The sequence below is a fragment of the Mercenaria mercenaria genome, chromosome 10 (genome assembly GCF_021730395.1).
Source record: "Mercenaria mercenaria strain notata chromosome 10, MADL_Memer_1, whole genome shotgun sequence".
Classification (NCBI taxonomy): Eukaryota; Metazoa; Mollusca; class Bivalvia; order Venerida; family Veneridae; genus Mercenaria; species Mercenaria mercenaria.
The window spans coordinates 3230565-3255575 of NC_069370.1; the positions used below are offsets into that span (position 1 = coordinate 3230565).

The window sequence follows — 25011 nt, forward strand, 5'->3', positions numbered from 1 at the left end:
ATCTTTTTCATATTTTAAAATGTCCTTATTTTAATGACTGGCAAATCTGGCTTTGTTTGAAAAAGTTAACTTTGACAATAAAAGGAAGTACAGCCGGTGGCAAAACAAACCCTGTTTTCTTGCACCTACTGAAGCATGGCATATATTGACAGACGGCAACGGATGGCGTGCAGAGTGAAAAGCCTAGCAAAGAACGCATTGACTTAGAGGGCTAAGACGCTTTCCTACGGAGCTGAAGGCCCTGAGCTCGATCTCTGACATTGCGATGTGTTTATGAGCAAAGCACTTTATCACAATTGCCTCAGTTGACCCAGCTGTAAATGGGTACCATCAAATTGCTAGGGGTAAAGTATATTTGATTTTAACTGATCTTAGAAATAAGGTCGCTCAAAAGCTCTACAGAGCTTTAGTTCATTGTTGTTCATTTCCCATTTAAAATTTGGCTGTCGTAGGTGTAACTCTTACAGTGCTGAACGAAATTTATTCAAACTGCTTAAAAAATAGAAAACATTAAGGTGAAACGTTAAAGAACTATTAGTCTGCCTACAGCACCATTATTTTTTCCCTTTATTAAAGGTATACTTAGTATTACATCCATAGTATTAACTACGGAAGCATGGAAGATTTTTTTTCGGAATGAGGTTATTTCTTACTAACTTATGGGAACAACATAATATCTGAAGTTTTTTGTTTTATTAATTGATTAAAGTCATCTCCAATTAACGCCACCTTTTAAGAAGATCGAGAACTTTAGCCAGATTGCTTGCGGCCACAACTTAATATCGGGATTTTATTTTTATTCTCCTACACCGGAGGGGACTATAGGAATGCCCTCCGTTCGTCCGCCCGTCCGTCTCTCCGTTCACAAATCTGGATCCTGCAATTACTGAAAAACTATTCAAGCTAGGTTCATAAAACTTGGTCTGTGAATAGAGGGCAATTATGCACGTACATTTTATTTAAATTTTCTGAATGTTTGTCTTGGCATTTCATCTGTGTGCTTTTTTTTTCAGTCTAACGGCACCTTGATGGCAATTTATAAAAGTTACGAGCTGGGTAAAATAACATCATATTCTTTGAGTTTGTCCATGACAGACACTGACTACTCCATGATGAGCTACGGGCCTGAGAGAAGTGGGAGGAAACTTGGCAGATGAGCTTCAGCCCATCAAAGTGTGATATTATCAGGTGGCACCTCGATCCCGAAGTACTGTAGACACTACCTACAGTCTTCATGATCAAACACTAGAAGTAATTGACTCAAGCAAATACTTGGGAGTGACAGTCACCAAAGAACTTACCTCAAGTGGGACAAGCATATCGGCAACATCACAAGCAAGGCTAGCTGTAGCATGGGTTTTCTGACCAGAAACTTATGAAATTGCACACCACCAGTCAAGTAAGCAGCTTACAAGGCTATAGTCAGATCCACGCGAGAGCACAGCCATCGTCTGGGACCCACACCAACAGAAGCACATCAAAGCCATCGAGCAGGTTCAGCGCCGGGGAGCCCGCTTTGTCTTCAACGACTTTACAACAAAGACCCCAGGATGCGTCTCCAGCATGATCAAAGACCTCAACTGGGAGTCACTTGAAGAGCGTCGTAAACACAGCAGGCTCGCCATGATGTACAAGATTTGCAACGACCTTGTAGACATCAGCGCAGACAAATTCCTCCGAAGCATCGATGCTAGAAAAAGAGGTCAGCACAAGCTATTCCAGGAGTGCATTACTGACCAGATAATGTCCAACACGTTCTTTTCGAGGACAGTGAGGGATTGGAATATCATCCCCTCCACCACAGTATCTGCAGAGACCCTGGAAGGCTTCAGGTCACTCCTTGCGGGGTAACCTGACACACTCCTTCACAGACATAACAGCAGCTGAAAATAGTTTTAGACAGTTTTTATTGTTGTTGTTTTTTTTTTACTGGTTGTCGCCACCACGTGCCTGACTCGCTGAGCTAATTATACGTTCTTTCAAGATCTCAGCTCTATACTTGGTTGATAATGTTGGTGCTTCTGTCATGTAGTTCATGTAGAATAGAAGCCCGAACACCCTTAGATGTTATGTTTTCCCAATTTGGTATTAATTAGTTATTATCATTATTATTATTATTATTATTATTATTATTATTAGGCTTACAGGTTGATTCAAATGAATCAAGTTCGGACAGTTCCGATTATTATTATTTTCATTATCATTCATTTTATTATTATGAATATCCTTACATTAGTTTTGTTCCATTTTGTCATAATATTGGTATGTACATTCTGACACATATATTTATATTATCATTATTTACATCGAAATATACCATAAATAATAATTTTATTCCCTTTTTTATTATATTCATGAATATCTACAAAAGAATCCGACCACAGGGGTCCGGCATAACTACTCCCAAGGCAGTAAATAATGTTATATTAGTATGTGTTTTTTTTTATAATTATGGCTCTAAGACTCAAAAATAAGTCATTAAACTCATTCCACTCATGAATGCATGTGCCGGACCCCTGTGAATTTTGTGTAATTGTGTCATTGTTTGAACAAAATAATCAAAGGTCAAAAGGGTCGGACAACAAGTTCTGACAACATTAGAGACTGTCATTCCTTTAAGCAGTAGGTGGAAAACGAATGCGAAGATTTACATAATATACGCATAGGCACTAATCATGATCAGTAGGCATTATATTTTCGTGATGAAAAAATGTTACGTGATTGCATACTTTAAGATATCAATATTTCATTCTAACATGGCTCGATTCGATTTCCAGTTAAACAAAGAAGGAAATCAAGCTCTGTATATTCTGCGATAAACAACGGTTGACGCGCGGACCGGTAAGAGAGCATTATGACGTGAAATTGTCACATGACGTCCGATACATTACTCCTCGGGTTAATGAAGCCCAGCATGATATTTATTAAAATATGTCAATGAGCATGTCAGAATGAGAACAATCAAGGCCTTCTTGTGAGTTATAGTTTATTTTACCACGATTCATCGTACAAATGCTTCAGTAAATTTAACCACGAGGGCCTACGCATCTGAATTCTGAACCGTGGTAAATTAGACGATAAACCACTCAGAGGCCTTGATTATTTATTAATTTAATGATAGCATAACATGAATTACGGGCAACGAAAAGTACATTTTTGTAAGTTAAAGGTATTGACTAGTAGGTCTAACGCCAAAAAAAAAAAGTATAGTGGTGTTACACGGTTAGGTAGTGTGATTATGATTTTGTGCGAATATAATGGTAACATCACATGATATTTTGTAAACAAAATGGCAGAAACTGTGACATCAAAATATTACAAAATTGCAATATTTGTAATGTAAAATTCGTACAGTGCAAGAAATCACACCTATTTGATATCGATAACAACTGGCTAAACTGAACATTTAGACTCTGGGTAAGTGTTAGGTTATTTTAAACTTAAAAGAAAATCAGAAAAAAATATTGTTGACAACATTTTTTCCAGATTTATGTAAAATAATGAGTGTTGAATGTAAAATGAGCATGTACCACTATGTCTAATAATTCAGACTTTATCCTCAGAGGCTCAGGTCATGTCTCGGTCTATATAGACCGTACTCTAGAAAAAGTCTAGTCCAAATAGGACGTTTTGGGACAGCGTGATAACTTTTGACAGTCACTGTGATTTACAGTCAACAAGTCCCCTAGTCAACTCGTCCCCGATTTGGTGATTTCGTCCCCCTCGGCGATTTCAAATTATGTATTCAAGTATGTAATAAAACATAAGTTAGGCAGACAGTTTCATAATCATTTGCTTTACAGCAGATTTACTGATTTTACTGAGAAGTCTTTGTAATGATCTGTTTTCCTACATGTAGTTTGCAGTGGCCTGTTTTCCAGGGAGGACGGACGTTTTGGCCCGGACGTTTCGGCCTAGGATCTTTTGGCCTAGGACGTTTTGGCCAAGAAAATTTTTGAGGTAGGATGTTTTGGCCAGAAAGAAATTATTTCCATAATATGCAAATTATGATCTGGACTTTAATATGTTATCATATGTTACAGTATAATTGATCATTCTTTTTAAAAATGTAATTGTGAATAAAATTTATTTTCATAACTCTTTTGGTTTGTTGTAAATGGCAAATATTTTCACATACACAAACACATACAATGTGTATATGTTTATATGTATACATATAGAAAGATTATAAAAAATAAAAATAAAATACCATGAGTATGTTTTATTATCAGTTTAATTTGTTCACTTATCCTATAAAATTCTTTAGAATAATCTCCAGACCATATTTTTGCATGATATGGAACCACAACTTATTTTTGGCCAAAACGTCCTACCCCCAAAAAATGCCTGGCCAAAACATCCTAGGCCGAAAGATCCTAGGCCGAAACGTCTGGGCCAAAACATCCGCTGGCCAAAACGTCCTACATTCGTTTTCCAGTTATTTCTTCTTTATTTGATGTCATAGTACTATAAAGAAATTCAGAAAACATAGAGATGAAAAAGTTATAACATTACCATAAATGTAAGTTATTATAGACTTGAACTCTTTAGTCTAATTTGTACTGCAGGAAAAAAAAAGAAACTGACATGGCATTATATACCTAGCAGTCTTATAGAATTTCTCTATGACCCTTGCATCGAAGACCCAGGAGGCAAAATTTAAGTGTTTGCATCGAAGACCCAGGAGGCAAAATTTAAGTGTTTGCACTGTCATTCTGTCCATTCATCCATCCATCCTTAATTTTTAGCCTGCTGGCGGCAAGTGGTTTTGCCTTTGCAACCAGTGCAGACCAAGATCAGCCTGCACATCATTGCAGACTAATCATGGTCTGCACTGTTTGTTATTCAGTCAGTAAATTTTCAGTGAACACCCCCTTTGAATAAGAAGTTGTACTACCCAAATTGAATAATGGACCAGTCCATTTTAGAAATTTAGCCAGTTAAAGGTTAAGTACTCAACTCCTGCAGTTTCCATCTGATTCAACCAAACTTTGTATACATCATCAGGCCTTTTTTCCATCAATTTGGGAATGCCACCGACACCGTTGGGAAAATGCTCTCGGAAATTATCTTAATTGGGACAATTTGCAAATTACCAAAATCTACATAAATGTGTTTTTGTGTGAAATGTTAATGAATTGCATTTCAGTAATTGTTCAACAGTATTATAATTTACCTAAATATACATACATATTAGCAAAACTATCTTAAAACAGCAAAAACCCTAAAAGGTAAAATCATTTGGGAATTTCAAATTCAACTTTGGGAAAAAAACATACTTTTTGGCATTGGGATTACCTCCTTTTACAGGAGGTAGATTCATACTCATAGGGGAAAAAAGCCAGATCATCAACATAAAGCAGGTATGCACATATTGTCTGGACTTGCAATTTTGGCATCATTCTCCTGCTGGTATATTGCTGTTCAGTTTGGTATAACCGTATTGTACTTTAATGTTTAATTTCAGATACTGGTAGTGTAGTTGACACTGTTAACCTTGTTCCGGTGACAAAAATGGAAGCCCCAAGTATAATAGCCAGTCTGTATCACACAATCAGTTCACACACTTCTGATGTTAATGGAGTGTGCTTCTCCAAGACAAAGATTTTAGCAACATGTTCAGGAGACAAAACTGTGCGTCTTTGGGACACAGATGATTATAGTGAATTGCCATGTTCTCCACTTTGTGGGCACACATACTATGTCCACTGTTGTACATTCTCACCGTTTGGAACTCTGTTAGCTTCATGCTCAACCGATGGTAAAGTTATTATATGGGACACAAAAACCGGAAAAAAGAAAGGTGTGTTACAGCACGACAGTAAATCTCCGATACGAGTGTGCCGTTTCTCGCCTAATTCACAAATGCTGGTTTCTGGAGGAGACGATAACAACATTTGTTTGTGGGATATAACTACAGAAACTCTCATCAAGTATTTACACTTTCTGTTTTCCATTTTTGAATAGTTTAATTGCAAATGTTATATTGGCCACATGAAGAGATTTAGACCGTATGAATACATGTATAGCTGAATATGAATATAATACCACATCATGTAATTTAGATTAATCAAATGTAATTGTAATTAGAAAATGTCAAAGTAATTGAAATGTAATAAATTACTGACACGTGTAATCAGCCCCAAGCCTGACCACATGGATATTTGTTTACTACAAAAAAGACGAGCTAAGAATATAGAAATGGGAATGTTTTGTTTAAATATTCTTTAACCCAATATTATTCCGATACATTTTGACACTTCAAATTGAGACTGTACTTTACAAGGAAAAAAGTGATATATCAAATAATCAAGATCTTTGCATTGTTTATTGTCTGATTTAATATGGTTCAGAGTTCAAATACAAAGGACTGAAACCGTACAGATGCTAGGTCAAGAGATTTAAATATCCAAGCATCTGAACGATGAACCATGGTAAACTGGATGATAAAGAACTAGAAGGTCATGTTTTATTTTCATTCTAACACACTCACTAAAATATGATGATGAAAATTTCATTCAGATAGTATTAAATGAACTAGACATCATGTGGCTATTGGACGTCATAATTGACGTCACTATGCTCTCTAAATTGTCTGCATGTCAAGTTGACAACCCTTGTTTATTGCAGAATATACATTGCTTGACTTCCTTATTTGTTTAACTGACAGACAGATTGAGCCATGTTAGAATGCAGATTTTCAAACATTATTCAAATGGGAATAGTTCAGCACTTTGTTTATAGTGTTTAGACAGGAATATTTAAAATAAGTTGTGTATAATAATTTTATATCTCTATATTTATGGATGATGCATCATATTCATCTCTTTTTCATTTAAATATTGATAGAACTTCAATTTTGCAGAGAAAATGGTAACCACCACAACTATTTCTCTTGATATACACTGGTTATAGTACATCTAACAGCAGTGTATTCATAGTCTTTATCGGCTGTTATTAAATCAATTTTCAAGGAGGATTTCTTTTCCATTTTGAAACTTGTCCATGGCTATATGTTTATGTTACAGCTGGAGAGTACATGTTACACTGTGATATAGCATCCATTCAAAGACATTCAGTTCCATTTCATTTGGGCAAATAAAATAAGATATAAATCAAAACTCAGAGATTGGTTGAGGTTTTTTTTATTGATAAGATTTGTTTTGCCCCCGAAGGGAGGCATATTAGTTTTCAACTGTCCGTCCATTAGTTCGTTCGTTCGTCACAACGTTAACTTTTTGCATGAAGGCACTTTACTCGCGAACCACTGCACCTAGGACCTTCAAACTTCACATGCTGATAGTACTTATTGAGTACACGACCCCTACTGACTTTGGGGTCACCAGGTCAAAGATCAAGGTCAAAGGTCAAGGCGCTGCGAGGGCATTTGTCACCATTAGTGACAGCTCTTGTTTATGTCAGTCATGTGACCAAGCCACCTTTAGCTAGATCACTGTCTCAGGTACAATGTATATGAAATTCTGAATACCTGAGGTAAAATGCCTTATTTATAAAGCCTTATATTTAATGACCATTAAGTACAAAATGTCATATTCTTCTGTGGTGTTTTGGTCAAGAATGCAGGAAAATTTTTATTGCTGCAGCGGCACAGGTTGGATTCCCGTCTCAGGCAAGTTTTTTTTTGTGATTTGGCAATTTTTAAACAGTTTAGAAACAAAAACTCATGTACAAATGCTCATTTTATGACCAAACTTTAATTTTAAAGAAAGATTATTTTTAGCAAAAATCTGGAGGTCAGTGCCTTTAACAATGATACATAATATTAATTTTCTTTGCTTTCTTTTTCAGTACATTCCGTGGACATGAGGGCACTGTATTTGGCTGTGATTTTACCCCAGACTGTCAACATGTAGTGTCAGGGTCCAGTGATGGGGATCTACAGGTTTGGGATGCCCGGTATGGTCATGGGAAAGCCTTGCTGCTGGAACTGGAAGGTCATGACCTTGGAGTTACATACTGTGATTTCTCTCCAACATTTGGTGTATCAGGTATTTACACTATACCTAGTTCTACATAATACTGTATGGTGTTTAGTAATTTCGTAAAGATGTTTCAGTCATGTTAAGAATTTATACTTTTTATGCTGCTTATAGTCCTGTTAATGCCTGTACATGGCAATGCTTTTTTAATGCAATTACTTACACATATGTATTTACTCTATAAAAAAAATAATTTTTTGGGGAAAAGTTCTATACATAGTTCTCATGTAAAATATCTGTTTTCAGATAAAAAAAAAAAGTATACATTGTTCTGTCTGATTTACACAACAAATTTTTCTTTCACTCAAATGACCAGTTTTACTGTAAATGATCTGTCCCCTTCCATTACATAGCTGTTCTACATGTTTTGATTACTTTACAATGTAATTTATGATTAAAAAATGTGTTTTCTGTAGAAAGAATAAGCAGAAGCAGTCTTGATTGCTATTTATTCTGTTGGTTTGCTTGTCAGACTGTTATACCATATTTTACAGAGCAGCCAGGACCGCCTACAGGCACCTCGAGATTTCTGTTAGCATCATGCGGTCAGGACGATGTCGTAAAACTCTGGGACTTCACTTCTATAGCTGGAACTACAAGTTAGTTTATTACATGCACATAAATATAACATATATAATAGCAGGTATTATAGCATCAGATCTATGTCTTTGCTCGGTTCTGCAACAGTCAAATTTGGCTTGCTTAAACTCATCGAGACCAGCAAAAATTTTCAATTGACGTATATATACTTTATTCAATGATGACATCTACTTTATTTCCTTACAGATATATTGTATTCAACATGTATGCAATAATCAATACACAAGCTTTTTTTAGTACATAAGTTATTAGAAATTGCTGTATAGGAAAACATGATCTTACTTACTAGACTGTTCTGTACATGTAAACTTTATTTCACTGTACATTGGTGGCTCAGGCAATCTTAAAAAAGTTACTTTATAATGACATTTGTTTCAAGTAGTGGGTGGACGGATAGCTCAGTGGTTTGCACACTGGCCTTCCAATCCTGAGGTCGGGGATTCGATCCCCGGCAGCTACTCGGGAATTTTCAGAAACGCTTTTCAGTGTTTCCCACCCAACTAGAGATGTACTGGTCAGGAACCCAGGCAATCCTTGCGTGTATCAGTGCTTAACACTGGGCACGTTAAAGAACCAGGCTGTCTATTCGCAACGAGCTAGGCTAAGTTAGCCGGACAAGCCTGTATCTGATTTCTGATGTCTCTGTCATGGGGGCTTTGTCTCACTCTGTCCCTCTGGTCAGATCACTCTGTGTCTGTACTAGTAGAGGATGAATTATGCGCCCTGTGTGGCTGCATTTGAACTATGTAAAGGGCCTTTAAACGTGAAATTGATCATGAAAAGGGCACTATATAAATCTGGTATAATAATAATAATTAGAAATTTAAGTCAATGATAACAGCTACTTTATTTCTTACAAACACTTTTTAAGTATATTTATGTACAACAAGTACGCAATAAAAACGTGCACCTATAAACAACTGTCAGTCAGTGTAATTAATGAGAGGCGACTTTCTTACATGGGTCTATTGATGCAAATGTTTTGCATGCGTCTTGTCTGTTTTAGGAAAAAAGGTGTGAAATGCACTTATACCATGTCTGTCAGGACCTTTGATGGAGTTGGAGAGTATGAATTGTCAATGTTTGATTTTCTTAGGTCTAACAATATATATTACATAGGGACTTTGCTGGGACCAGATGATGAGTTTCAGGGAACGAAGTTTGACTGTATGTTAAAAGATGTGTAATGTTACAATTAATTTGTTGTTTTATTCCCATGACAGTGAATTCAATCTCACACATTCATTCTCGCTTCAGTACATTACGACTGCATTAAGCCTTCTAGTGTTTCAATTGTTATGTTTTAATTCTCTAAACTATTGTATCAAGATTTCATTCTACAAAAAGTACAATGGGCTTATCATCCCATTTAGGTAATGTGATATTCCTGTGGTATCTATCCTCCATCTGTAAAATATTCTACTATGTTGGCTTTCTGTTGACACATGTCAGGCACTCTAAAGTATTTTCCATTGCTAAATTTGGGATTTGGCTAAATACTGTGAAATCGTTAATATGTGTGGAGGACTTATTTTCGTGGATTTTCTGGTTTGATTTATAGTCCACAAAACTAAATCCCAACAAACATTAAAATGTTTTCCTATGCATTTTTTCTTTAAAAATAGAAGTCCATTAATAAACAATATAGCTGTTTTGGTAAAAACATAGGATATTTCATGGCCACAAAATTGAATGGTTTCACAGTTAAAGCTTAATTAATTAGATTTGCAGATATATTCCAAGATTTTTTTAGTGATCACCCTGTGTCCGTCGTCGTCGTTGTCAACAATTTGACTGTTAACACTGTAGAGGTCACAATTTTGGCCTAATCTTAATGAAACTTGTTCAGAATGTTAATCTCAATAAAATCTTGGACGAGTGCGATATTGGGTCATCTGGGGTCAAAAACTGGGTCATCAGGTCAAATCAAAGGAAAAGCTTGTTAACCCTCTAGAGGTCACAATTTTGGCCCAATCTTAATGAAACTTGGTCAGAATGTTACCCTCAATAAAATCTTGAACAAGAACGATATTGGGTCATCTAGGGTCAAAAACTAGGTCACCAGGTCAAATCAAAGGAAAAGCTTGTTAACAATCTAGAGGTCACAATTTTGGCCCAATCTTAATGAAACTTGGTCAGAATGTTACTCTCAATAAAATCTTGGACGAGTTCGATATTGGGTTATCTGGGGTCAAAAACTAGGTCACCAGGTCAAATCAAAGGAAAAGCTTGTTAATACTCTAGAGGTCACAATTTTGGCCTAATCTTAATGAAACATGGTCAAAATATTACCCTCAATAAAATCTTAGAAAAGTTTTTTATTGAGTCATCTGGGGTTAAAAACTAGGTCACCAGGTCAAATCAAAGGAAAAGCTAGTTAACACTGTAGAGGCCACATTTATGGCCATATCTCAATGAAACTTGGTCAGAATGTTAATCTTGATGATCTATAGGTCACTTTTAAATCTGGGTCAGGTGGGGTTAAAAACTAGGTCACTAGGTCAAATCAAAGGAAAAGCTTGTTAACACTCTAGAGGCCACATTTATGACTATATCTTCATGAAACTTAGTCAGAATGTTAATCTTGTTGATCTTTGGGTCAGGTTCGAATCTGGGTCATGTGGGGTCAAAAACTAGGTCACCGGGTCAGATCAAAGGAAAAGCTAGTTATCACTTTAGAGGCCACATTTATGACCATATCTTAATGAAACTTGGTCAAAATGTTAATCTTGGTCAATAGGTCAGGTGAACGATACAGGGCCTTCATGGCCCTCTTGTTTTTGTCATGTTATCAGAATAATGATATATCTATACATCTTCCCATTTGCAAAGGATTGACCTTGAGACTGTAAACAGTTTGTGGTCAATAATTGGAAAATACTTGGGCCTACAATTTTCAGATGGTCATTGCCTATGGTCACGAGGTCACTCCTATAGCTTTTTGGGTCATTAGGCCAAAGTTCAAGGTTTATTGGAAATTAAACCGTTAGGCATTAAACCCAACAAAACTAGTAGATTTACTATACATTTAATTGGAAATCAAACCCTTAGGCGTTAAACCCAACAAAACTAGAATATTTACTATACATTTAATTGGAAATTAAACCATCAGGCGTTAAATCCAACAAAACTAGAATATTTAAACCCAACAAAACTAGAATATTTACTATACATTTAATGGAAATTAAACCATTAGGCGTTAAACCCAACAAAACTAGAATATTTACTTGTTAGGCGTTAAACCCAACAGAACTAGAATATTTACTTGTTAGGCGTTAAACCCAACAAAACTAGAATATTTACTATACATTTAATTGGAATGGATATTTCTAGAGATACAATGATACAGCATGACATAAAATTACAGGTGTGATGTTGAAGGAGAGGCAGGTACTACGAGGACATACAGGTACTGTGATGCAGTGTAAATTCTCACTGAATGGCAAACTTCTAGCTTCAGGGTAACTATTTAAACACTGATTTTCTCCTTTCAACAGTAACCTCATGGGACAGATTTATTTTCTCAAACATGATTGAACCCATTGATAAATTTGTGGTGATGATACATAATATTCTGGTTTATTAAATTCTGTCCACTTAAAAGACGAGTCATTAACCTTAACCCTGCTAAATTTCCAAAATGGACTAGTCCATTATTCAGTTTTGGTAGTACCACTTATGATTCAAAGGGGTGCAGGCTGATCTTAGTCTGCACTGGTCGCAAAAGCCAAATCACTTGCCACCAGCAAGCTAAAGGTTAAGTATGAATTGTAATTTTCAGTGGTTGGTTAAAAATGGCTGTATAGAAGTACAAAACCAAAAACAGTCACAGTGCTTTTCATTGTAAAGTGTTTTCAAACATTTACAAAAATATGAAGACAGCCTCTGCCTTATCTTATTGTTGACAATATGAATTTTCATTCTCCACATAAGATTTGTCTTTTGAAGTCATCAGATTCAGGTAGTAATTTTGTATTGGTCAGAAATTGTGGGGAAAAATTGGTTTAACCCTTACATTGATTCTGCCTTTACGACCAGTGTAGATCATGATCAGCCTGCACATCCATGCAGTCTGATCATGATCTGCACTGTTTGCCATTCAGCCAGTATATTTTTGGTTAACACCCCTTTAACAGTTAATGGTACTGTTCAAATTCAAAGATGGACCAGTTCATTATAGAAATTTAGCAGGGTAAGGGTTAATAACTATATAAATGTTACATCAGTTCCTTTCAGAGATGGTTTTATTCCTAGAATAGATGGATGCATGTAAAAATCATTTAATTTCATGGGCCTGAAATTTCATGATTTTGGTAGAAATGGCACTTTTGTGGGGATATAAATTCATGGATTTCAACTTTTGAACATATAATGTATGGGAATTTTACTTGTTTAACGGGATTAAATTTCGTGGATTGACACAACCACAAAATCCACGAAAATTAGTCCCCCACAAATATTAATGCTTTCACAGTATCTGTTTTATAACCATAGCGACAATAATGAAAATGGACAGTAATATTGATTTTGACATTCTTTGACAGGCAACTGAGAACCATAAAAAATCTCTCTGATTAATTAATCTTACTACTATATAGCAGGAGTATAAATAATGAGAAAATTTCTGAATATATAAGGAGGTCTTCTGCCAACATTTTTTGTTTGATTAGAGTGCATACTTTGTAATTCTATGTGTAATTATTTCACAGGTCAATAGATAAAACAGTGAGATTATGGGATCCAGTAAGTATTCACTTGCACTTAATACTAAGGGAGAAAACTCTTATGCAACCTTCTTTAATCAAATTAATGTAAAATTAACTTTGAATTTATTGAAAGCTTTGTAGAGTATCTTAAAAGTAAAACTTGTTATGTCATAAAGTAGTAACCTATAGGTTCTGTTATGCCTTCTTCCTCCAAAAATAGAGGGGATTTATTGTTTTTCCAGTTCTTGATTGGTCACAGTTGGTAGACCATGTAGTTTCTGATCAGTAAGTAGAGAATGCCCTAGCTTATAATGTAGATGACGCCTATTGTTTGTGGGTTAGTAGATTAAAGGTCAAGGTCTGAAAGCCCTCTAGACTGACCGTGGTCTCTTCTCTCCTCAATAAGTAAGGAAAAGTTTCGTCTACTTTCAAACTTCTGAGGTCAACAGAGGACCTATAATGTTTCTTAGTTAGTAGGTTAAAGGTGAAGGTCAAAATGATGTTGACACAACAAATGGTTCCAGATCAATATCTGGAGCACTTCTGGGCTTACAGCAATCAAATTTCTTGCCTGTTACAGTGTAACTTCCGAAAACCGGACCTTCTGAAAACCGGAAACCTTTGAAAACCGCACGAAAGTCAAAGTCCCGTTTTTTTCTGTTCTTATTTCTATATATTTTTAACCTCTGAAAACCAGAACTTCCGAATTCTGAAAACCGGACGATTTTTGAAGCACCGTTTATACTTTAACACTAAAATTGACTTCTGAAAACCGAACAGCAAAATATTTGCTGGATTAAAAGTGTCACCTGATAATCCAGAAATGCTGTCAACATGTCTTTTTGTTTAATTATTAGTGGTGCGCGTTTATTTTGACACGCTATATAATCACAATGATCATTTGATGCAAAAGTAAGGAAGTAATTAGCGCTTATTTTCATTTGCATTCAATTTATGAAAACGTGATGAACTAAATATCTTATGTGTTAAAAACTTTCTTAATGTTTGAACAAAAGAAAGACAGATGTTTTAAATGATTAGTTACATCGATTAAACTATGCATTATCCACATTAAAATTTAATGTTGACGAACTCGGGACTCCAAAGATGGTAAAATGTAAGTGGAAAATGTTTGCGTAAATGCTATTATTAAATTTTTTTTTTTTTTTATACTTGCTATTTATGTATTTATTATCCTTAATGTATGCAAATAATTAATAATTATCTAATTAATTAATTAATTAATTACTATGAAATTGTAAAATTAAAAAGGATAAAAATCTCCTTCATCCTACGTGTAAGAAAACATAACTTTTGTGCACCATGTCCACTTTGCCTACAAACCTTCAAACTTCTGAATTCCGGAAACTTCCAAAAACCGAACTTTTAGGCTGGTCCGGAGGTCGTTCGGTTTTCGGAAGTTACACTGTATCAGGAAACAACCACAATGATTATTGGGGTCAGTACCTTAAGGGTTAAGGGCTCAGTGACCTTGAGATTGAAAACCGGGTTTTTGAAGAAAAATCCGGCTTGTAGATTAGGTCTGTCTTGGCGAATGGGTGGGCGGATGGATGGAAACCTTTTTGTTCACTCAATATCTGGACAAGTATTTCACCTAGGACCTAGGACCTTGAAACTTCATAGGTATGTTGGTCTTGATGTGTACATGGCCCCTATTGATTTTGGGGTTACTGGGTCAAAGGTCAAGGTCACAGGGACCTGAACATTGAAAATGACCTTCAAAGTTCATAGGATGATTGCCTGTAAGCAGTAAATTTCTCTTTATTAAATCTTTTTATGTATTTTTGTTCATTAGATCAAAGGTCAAGGTCACAGCTTACAAAATGCCATACTTACATAGATGCCTCCACCATGCCATCATATGGTAAAAGGGGTGCATATGTGTTTTACAAACAGTTCTTGTTTAGTCATGTTTGGGCAACTGAAGGGCATGTCTCCAGAGATGTTCATACCAATAGTATGGTTTTAAACAGTTTGAAAATACAATAAATCTTTCCAGTTTATATCAAATCCATAGTACATAGCTTGACTACATGCTTCACAGTGTATGCAAATGCTTAAATATTTCTGCTTTAGAACTCAATCACTTTCTTGTTAGTTTTCATTTACAACTTCTAACAAACATAAGTACTTAAACATATAAACATGAAATATCAAATGACTGTCCTTGTTTTAGACATGTAGGTGTAGATTATGTACAGATGAACACAGGAATAGCTTTATGCTGTAAGAAGCTGCCTTCATGTGAATCTGTGCTTGATTTTTAGCTCACCTGTCACAAAGTGACAAGGTGAGCTTTTGTGATTGCGCGGTGTCCGTCGTCTGTCGTCCGTCCGTGCGTGCGTCCGTGCGTGCATCCGTAAACTTTTGCTTGTGACCACTCTAGAGGTCACATTTTTCATGGGATCTTTATGAAAGTTGGTCAGAATGTTCATCTTGATGATATCTAGGTCAAGTTCGAAACTGGGTCACGTGCCGTCAAAAACTAGGTCAGTAGGTCTAAAAATAGAAAAACTTTGTGACCTCTCTAGAGGCCATATATTTCATAAGATCTTCATGAAAATTGGTCAGAACGTTCATCTTGATGATATCTAGGTCAAGTGCGAAACTGGGTCACGTACTTTCAAAAACTAGGTCAGTAGGTCAAATAATAGAAAAACCTTGTGACCTCTCTAAAGGCCATATTTTTCATTGGATCTCTATGAAAGTTGGTCTGAATGTTTTTCTTGATGATATCAAGGTCAGGTTTGAAATTAGGTCACGTGCGGTCAAAAATTAGGATAGTAGATCTAAAAATAGAAAAACCTTGTGATCTCTCTAGAGGCCATATATTTCATGAGATCTTCATGAAAATTGGTCAGAATATTCACCTTGATGATATCTAGGTCAAATTCGAAAGTGGGTCACGTGTCATCAAAAACTAGGCCAGTAGATCAAATAATAGAAAAACCTTGTGACCTCTCTAGAGGCCATATTTTTCATGGGATCTGTATGAAAGTTGGTCTGAATGTTCATCTTGATGATATCTAGGTCAAGTTTGAAAGTGGGTCACGTGCCATCAAAAACTAGGTCAGTAGGTCAAATAATAGAAAAACCTTGTGACCTCTCTAAAGGCCATATTTTTCATGAGATCTGTATGAAAATTAGTCTGAATGTTCATCTTGATGATATCTAGGTCAAGTTCGAAACAGGGTCATGTGCGGTCAAAAACTAGGTCAGTAGGTCTAAAAATAGAAAAACCTTGTGACCTCTCTAGGGGCCATACTTGTGAATGGATCTCCATAAAAATTGGTCAGAATGTTCACCTTGATGATATCTAGGTCAAGTTTGAAACTTGGGCACGTGCCTTAAAAAACTAGGTCAGTAGGTCAAATAATAAAAAAACCTTGTGACCTCTCTAGAGGCCATGCTTATTATGGGATCTGTATGAAAGTTGGTCTGAATGTTCATCTTGATGATATCTAGGTCAAGTTTGAAACTGGGTCAACTGCGGTCAAAAACTAGGTCAGTAGGTCTAAAATTATTAAAATCTTTTGACCTCTCTGGAGGCCATATTTTTCAAAGGATCTTCATGAAAATTGATCTGAATGTTCACCTTGATGATATCTAGGTCAGTTTCGAAACTGGGTCACGTGCGGTCAAAAACTAGGCCAGTAGTTATAAAAATAGAAAAACCTTGTGACCTCTCTAGAGGCCATATTTTTCATGAGATCTTCATGAAAATTAGTGAGAATGTTCACCTTGATGATATCTAAGTAAAGTTCAAAACAGGGTCACGTAACTTCGAAAACTAGGTCAATAGGTCAAATAATAGAAAAACCTTGTGACCTCTCTGGTTTGCTAGACTGATTTGAAAGATTTGGACCTCACGCAAGTTTTCATAATGGAAGTTTATGGGGAATTCACAATTTTCATAACAGTGTAGATTTTAATGAAATTCTCATGGTTGTAAATAAACATAATTATGGCCTATAATATTTTGAAATAAAATGTATAGGCCTGTTTGCTGTATCAATGCTTGTTTTTAGCTCACCTGAGCACTAAGTGCTCAAAGGTGAGCATTAATGATTGCCCTGTGTCCGTCGTCCGTCCGTCATCAACAATTTGACTGTTAACACTCTAGAGGTCACAATTTTGGCCCAAACTTAATGAAACTTGGTCAGAATGTTGCCCTCAATAAAGTCTTGGACGAGTTCGATATCGGGTCATCTGGGTTCAAAAACTAGGTCACCAGGTCAAATCAAAGGAAAACCTTGTTAACACTCTAGAGGTCACAATTTTTGTCCAATCTTAATGAAACTTGGTCAGAATGTTACCCTCAATAAAATCTTGGATGTGTTCGATATTGGGTCATCTGGGGTCAAAAACTAGGTCACCAGGTCAAATCAAAGGAAAAGCTTGTTAACACTCTAGAGGTCACATTTTTGGCCAAATCTTAATGAAACTTGGTCAGAATGTTACCTTTAATGAAATCTTGGACGAGTTTGATATTGGGTCATCTGGGGTTAAAAACCAGGTCACCAGGTCAAATCAAAGGAAAAGCTTGTTAACACTCTAGAGGTCACAGTTTGGGCCCAATCTTAATGAAACTTGGTCAGAATGTTACACTCAATAAAGTCTTGGACGAGTTCGATATTGGGTCATCCAGGATAAAAAGCTAGGTCACCAGGTCAAATCAAAGGAAAAGCTTGTTAACACTGTAGAGGCCAGATTTATGACTATATCTTCACGAAACTTAGTCAGAATGTTAATCTTGATGATCTCAAGGTCCAGTTTGAATCTGGGTCATGTAGGATCAAAAACTAGGTCACCAGGTCAAATCAAAGGAAAAGCTAGTTTACACTGTAGAGGCCGCATTTATGACTGTATCTTAATGAAACTTGGTCAGAATGTTAATCTTGATGATTTATAAGTCAAGTTCAAATCTGGGTCAGGTGGGGTCAAAAACTAGGTCACTAGGTCAAATCAAAGGAAAAGCTTGTTAACACTCTAGAGTCCACATTTATGACTGTATCTTCACAAAACTTAGTCAGAATGTTAATCTTGGTGATTTTTAGGTCAAATTAGAATCTAGGTCATGTCTGGTCAAAAACTAGGTCACTGGGTCAAATGGAAGGAAAAGCTATTTAACACTTTAGAGGCCACATTTATGATCATATCTTAATGAAACTTGGTCAGAATGTTAATCTTGATGATCTTTAGGTCAATAGGTCAGGTGAGCGATACAGGATCTTCATGGCCCTCTTGTTGAGATATTTGCTCATGATTAAACTGACCCACCCATTTCAGGTTGGTTTTAAGACATTATTTTGAATTATTTAAAGTGTCAGATGTTTTGATATCATTTTTTAACTTTAGAAAGATAGTACCGTTACCATTGTAATAAATCTACTCACGGGTTGCCATTAATTCATAAAATGATTTTCATATCCGTTTGCGGAATCCAAACTTTATTCTACGGTATCCGGATAAATGACGTTACGCCATCACTTCCGGTTTATCAAATGTGCAGAACTACCTTAACTTCCATGGATTGACTCAGCCATGAAATCTACAAAAACTAGTTCCCAAGGAATATTTAAAAAATAATAAGTTCCCAAGTCTGGTTTATCGTATAATGACCCGTGTTTTGAGTTCTTATGCGTAAGAATATATCAGGAAGGCTGTAGGCCTGAGTGATATATTGTTTTGCATAAGAACGAAAAACTAGGGTTATTCTACGATAAATCACACTTGGGAACTTGTTATTTCGATTCTAACATGACATACTAGTATCAACAGTGTTAGAAAAAATGGTAACTACTTTTTACGACCGTGCTACGAACCTGGACCGGATGACATCATTGCACGTGGGTGGTTTATTGCAGAATAACCCGAGATAGATTTTGCTCTACATGTATGTAGGTTATTCGCTGGCCGTGTTAGAATAATGATTTCACAGTATCCTGGCTGTTAAACAGTCAGTAATTAGGATATCTTTGTATACATGTGTTCAGAGATTATTTCACATTATATACAATATATGTTTAATGCTTTGATGGTTCATTCTCTTTCAGCTTACAGGAGCCGCTCTACATGTTATAGAAGGTCACAAGAGGTAAATTCTTAAAATTATACATAGAAGTTCCATTTTATAGACGGCTGAAAACATCCCCAACTGCTTAGGGTATATATATATATAAATGTAGTTTGTATAATGTATTGACCATTTTATTCAAACACGTTGACAGATTTGTTTTTTTTTTTTTTGGTTTAGCGCTGTTTTTCAACAGTATTCAATTTATGTAATGGCGGGCAGATAACCTAACCAGAGTTTCTGGATTCTGTACTAATACAAACCTGTACTCTGTAAGTAACTGCCAACTTCTCCACATGATTAAGAGGTAGAGGACGAAATGACTCCTGACACAATATCTATTATCAAATCATCACAGAGAACATACGCCTTACCTAGGGATCGACTCACTATCCAGTGATCTGTAGGTCTGCGCTCTTCCTATTGAGCTAAGCTGGTGAGCAGATTTGTGGATCTAGTATGTATGTTTACATGATGTATGTTTATGGATGTATAGATCTAGAATATGTTTACATTATATTTGCTTATGTATGGACCTAGTATATTTTTATGTGATAAATGTTTACAGATATATGAATCTATTATATGTTTGCATGATAAATGTTTTACAGATATGTGACATGTTGTGCCTTTTCGAGTGATGGTCAGTATATAGCATCGGGATCCAATGATAAAACTGTCATGGTTTGGAAACTACAATCAGAACAACAGCTCTTCAGTAAGAATTTAACTCATTTATTTGTTTGTATAACTCTTTCTAGAGTCCCATTCTTAACAGTGGCAGTAATTCAGGAAAAAAAGATTAAATTTCAAAGCTTGAAACTGTCCTTACTCGTAGCCATAAAGAGACAGTTCATTAGCTCGACTATACGAAGTATATGGAGAGCTATCTAATCCTACCCAACCTGGCGTCGGTTGAAGTTTTTTACACTCTATTTTTCCTCCTTAACTCAGTAATTACTTGATGGATTTGTTTCAAACTTAAAATAGTTAGTCATCATCATCATCCACATTATATAGTCTAAGGGCCATAACTCTCACACCAATATTTCATGAATTATCCCCCCTTTTTACAGGTTAAAGTTTTGATGCACTTTCACTCTATCTCAGTTATTACTGAATGGATTTGATTCAAACTTAAAATAGTTGTTCAACATCATCACTCACATCATATGACACAAGAGTAATAACTCTTGCACCAATATTTGATGAATTACCTCCCCTTTTTAGCTCTACTTTTCGAAGAAAAAGTAGACCTATTGCACTCGCCCCGTTGTCTGCATCAGCCTCTCCGTTGGTTAAAGTTTTTGATAAACTCAAATATCTCTGTTACTATCAAAGCTATTGACGTGAAACTTAAAATACTTATTTACTTCAAAGAGCTATAAAATAAACAGATCGGCAACTTGAAAGGCATATAGAGCAAATCTCGCCAACATCCCGTGACAACTGAATGAGATCTTGTTGTAAGCGTCTGTTGATCATGATTGATCAAGTCAGCAAACGCTTTGAAATAAGGTTACTTTCGGATCATTTGTTTATCATGATAATGGTGCATTTTTAATGTTATTAGTATTTTTTACACGGGGAAGGAATGAATTTATGATTGAAAGTCTGAGAAATCAACAGTTTCTGTTTGAAAAAGGACTCAAATTGGTTTATTACATGCTGGGCATACCACCAGTAAGCGTCTGTTGATTTGATCATGACTGATCAAGTCGGCAAACGCTTTGAAATAAGATAACACGCTAACACGAGATGACGCGGGATTATCCCAAGTTGCCATTCTGTGTATTTTATAGTTCTTTGTTTACTTTCAAAGTCTACACCAGGAGAAACAATCCCCGTAACTCTGTTTAAATTTTGACAGATTTATGCCCCTTTTAAACTTAGAATTTTTGGTTAAAGTTTTTGATAAAGTCAAATATCTCTGTTACTGTCAAAGCTATTGACTTGAAACTTTAAATACTCATTTACTATTGAAGTCTACACCAGGAGAAATAATCCCCGTAACTCTGATTGAATTTTGACAGAAATATGCCCCTTTTTAACTTGGAATTTTTTGATAAAGTCAAATATCTCTGTTACTATTAACATGATTAAAACTTTTGACTGGAAACTTAAAATAGTTATTTACTATCAAAGTCTACACCAGGAGAAACAATCCCCATAACTGTGATTTGAATTTTGACAGAATTATGCCCCTTTTTAACTTAGAATTTTTTGATAAAGTCAAATGTCTCTGTTACTATTAACATGATTAAAACTTTTGACTGGAAACTTAAAATAGTTATTTACTATCAAAGTCTTCACCAGGAGAAACAATCCCCATTACTCTGTTTGAATTTTGACAGAGTGATGTCCCTTTTTAACTTGGAATTTTTTTTCTAATTCAGAGTCAAGCACTGAGAAAAGTCGAGCGCGCTGTCATACGGACTGCTCTTGTTACTTAGAATTTCAGGTTAAGGTTTTGGTGCACATTTACTCTATCTCAGTTATTATTATATGGATTTGATTCAAACTTAAAATAGTTGTTCCACCTTATCACCCACATCATATGACACAAAGTCAATAACTCTGGCACCAATTTCTCATAAATTATGCCCCCTTTTACTTGGAATTTAAGGTTAATTTTGATGCATTTTCACTATATCTTAGTTATTACTAAATGGATTTGATTCAGACTTGAAGTAGTTGTTCCACATCATCACCCACATCATATGACACAAGGTGCATATCTCTTGCACCAATATTTTCTGAATTATGCTCCCTTTTTGCTTAGAATTATACTTATTTAGTGTTTTGATATACTTTGTCTTTATCTCTCTTGTAATTTAATATTTTTGACACAGCCTCAAGCTATTGTGCAATATCTTCATCCACCATTGGAGTCATTAAACACTCCAGTGACAGCTCCAGCTTCCTCAGATGTGCCCAATTTCACTATCCAGCATCGAAATAGTCCAGCGCGCTGTCTCCTGTGACAGCTCCTCGAAACAGAATGTCACCACTCGGCTTCCGCCTTGGGTGATATTCTGCCCTCGGGTTGACAATATCAATGTCACACACACTGCCATATGATATTTATATAGTATCAGCTTGAAAATCTCATTATTATGATAACTATGTTTTAAAAACATATGGAGCCTCCATAGCCGAGTGGTTAAGGTCACTGACTTAAAATTACTTGCCTCTTGCCAATGTGGGTTCGAGCCTCACTCGGCATTAAATTCTTTATGTGAGGAAGCCATCCAAAGGTCAGTGGAATAATATACCCAGTGGCACCTGAGGTTCTTCCTGACCTCAAAAGCTGGAAAATCACCATATGACCTACACTTGTGTCCGTGCAACGTTAAACCCAACAAAAACATAACAAAATAAAAACTTGTATAAGATTTTAGTTCCTCCTGGTGAGTAAATAACATTATTATTATTTTATTTCACAGCTGCCTTAGAGACGAAGGATGGACTGTATATTGAAGATGTTCCACAGACAGTTGATATTGACATGTCTAGCCAGATAAAATCTGAGGCGGAGAAGTGGACAGTAGATGATGTGTGCAAGTGGATAGAGGAAATAGGCCTCGACCAGTACAAGGATAACTTTAGAAAGCACGATATTGATGGACAGGAGTTGCTTACCTTGACTCAGGAAAGTCTTATGACTGGATTAGGTGTTGGTATGTATTTTGTACAGAGACTCTTACTAAATGTAGGACGTAATCCCTCCCTGGATGAACCACAACCCCATCCCCTTTCTCCCCCTCCTCTGCTCAATTCAATTTGACCGAGGCAGACAAATCTCCCCTTTGAATTTTGTTAAATTAAAACTCTAAAATTTAAAAAAAAGTTTTAAAAATTCATGAAATTCAATATTTAATAAGATGAATTTAAGTTTTTAAACTGAACAAAGTGAAAAATTGGGATGTAATTGAAAAAAATCTAAGCAGGGATCTTGTCCGCCTTGGTCAGATTGAGTAGGGGGTCTTTGTCCATATCCCACATGTACATCTCAAAAAGAAACACAAATGTTACGATAAAATGCTTCAAAACAAAACAAATGGTTTACACCTCTGTTGTGTGATTCATCATTTAAGTATCATGGGCTTTTTTTATTGACTTCTGTTAAATACCAGATGATACCATTAAATGTCATAAATGATTTAAAAGAGCTCATTGAGTGTTGATATGAACTTCTTTAAAAAAAAAAGTGCAGTTGGATTTATCTTTTCAGTGTACAACAATAAAATGGTATTCCATTGGAAATTTCAGTCATTTCAAAATATTGAATTTAGAATATTAGCAGATTAATTCCATTTCCTGTCGACAACTTTCAAGAACTCTTAGGTAGCATGAACACAACAAATTAGTTTAACATTATCACAGTGATTGTGTAACATTTTGAAACTTTCATGGGCTAAATATTAATAATGGTATTTTCCTTGACATTAATTTTTTTTTCTGACTTGGTTAATTAGGGAGCAGTTTGTATTAGTTGCAGTGAGAGGGGATACATTTTAGAGAATATACAATTGATTTAACAATTTATATGAGAATATACATTTGTAAATGAATTATTTCTTGTTTTCAGATTCACTTGGTCACAGAAATAAAATTTTGCGATGCCGAAGTAGACTTCTTGAACACCCGATTGTTCAGCAGAGGGATCAAGGTAGGTCTTATCTACTGAATAAACTTATAAAAGCACCTTAGATTTATTTAAGACAAACTTATAAAAGTATGTCGCAATCAGGAGTTACCAATACATTTTGATTCAGGCCAAGGTTTGAAAAGTACTCAAAAAAAAGAGTTCTTGTATGACTCCTTTAAGGCCTTCTAGTTATTTATTTGAAATAGGCCAGACTAGATCAGTTATTAAAGTTTGGTGATCTTTTGTGGTTTGTTCTCTGTTAATTCAGAAATATCACACAAATAGGTCAGGTAATAAAGAGTAGGAGAAAATTTTTAAATGTTGTTTGTAATTGACAGATGCAGGTGTGCCGGATGAATTCTTATGTCCAATCACCAGGGAGATTATGAAGGATCCTGTTATATGCTCAGGTATGTCTTATAAAACATTCAAATACATAGCAGTCTTTAGACCTAGTTTTTACTCGCCTGTACCAAGGTAAATTCAGGGTTAGTTACTGTAATGTTGCTGTGTCTGTTGTCCATGATCTGTTATATGAGATAAGCTTTTTGATTTAAACAATTTCTTCTCATTAACCACAAGAATGATCTTTACCAAATTTGGTCATTAGCATGGACCTCTCTGATTTGTTCAAATGGTTTTCACTTTATAAATAGAGACAGTCAGAGATAAAAGTAGAAAAATCTTTTAACAACTTCTCATGATTCATATGATGGATATTTGCCAAACTTAATCTGAAATGACCTTGTAAGGTCCTCCCTCAATTTTTTTTCGAAGTAGAAAAAAAAATCTTCATATGAATCACTTGATCAATCTGCACCAAACTTGGTCTTTAGTAACCTGTTAAGGTGCTTTCTTAAATTGGCCTGCTTGGTCCATTTTAGGGCTTAAAATAAAAAAGCCTTTAAATAATTTCTTCTCATGAACCGCCTGATTGATCTTCATCAAACTTAATCT

The 25011-nt window shown here is 35.5% G+C and overlaps 1 protein-coding gene across 2 annotated transcripts in view; it reads left to right on the top strand.

Annotated features, from left to right (window-relative positions):
• Positions 1-3258: 3258 nt before the first annotated feature.
• The window catches only part of LOC123559887 (WD repeat, SAM and U-box domain-containing protein 1-like), a 28035-nt gene continuing 6282 nt past the window's right edge, over positions 3259-25011 (top strand). Inside the window, exons 1-11 of one of the 2 annotated variants that reach the window (XM_053552165.1) lie at positions 3259-3417; positions 5468-5933; positions 7810-8009; positions 8495-8599; positions 11968-12061; positions 13310-13343; positions 19384-19424; positions 20015-20121; positions 22850-23083; positions 23995-24075; positions 24393-24464. In XM_053552165.1, coding sequence (XP_053408140.1) covers positions 5515-5933; positions 7810-8009; positions 8495-8599; positions 11968-12061; positions 13310-13343; positions 19384-19424; positions 20015-20121; positions 22850-23083; positions 23995-24075; positions 24393-24464 — 1387 coding nt within the window. In that variant the 5' untranslated portion in view covers positions 3259-3417; positions 5468-5514. Of the gene's footprint in view, positions 3418-3938; positions 3961-5467; positions 5934-7809; positions 8010-8494; positions 8600-11967; positions 12062-13309; positions 13344-19383; positions 19425-20014; positions 20122-22849; positions 23084-23994; positions 24076-24392; positions 24465-25011 lie in introns of those variants that run through there. The other variant, XM_053552166.1, reaches the window with a different exon arrangement.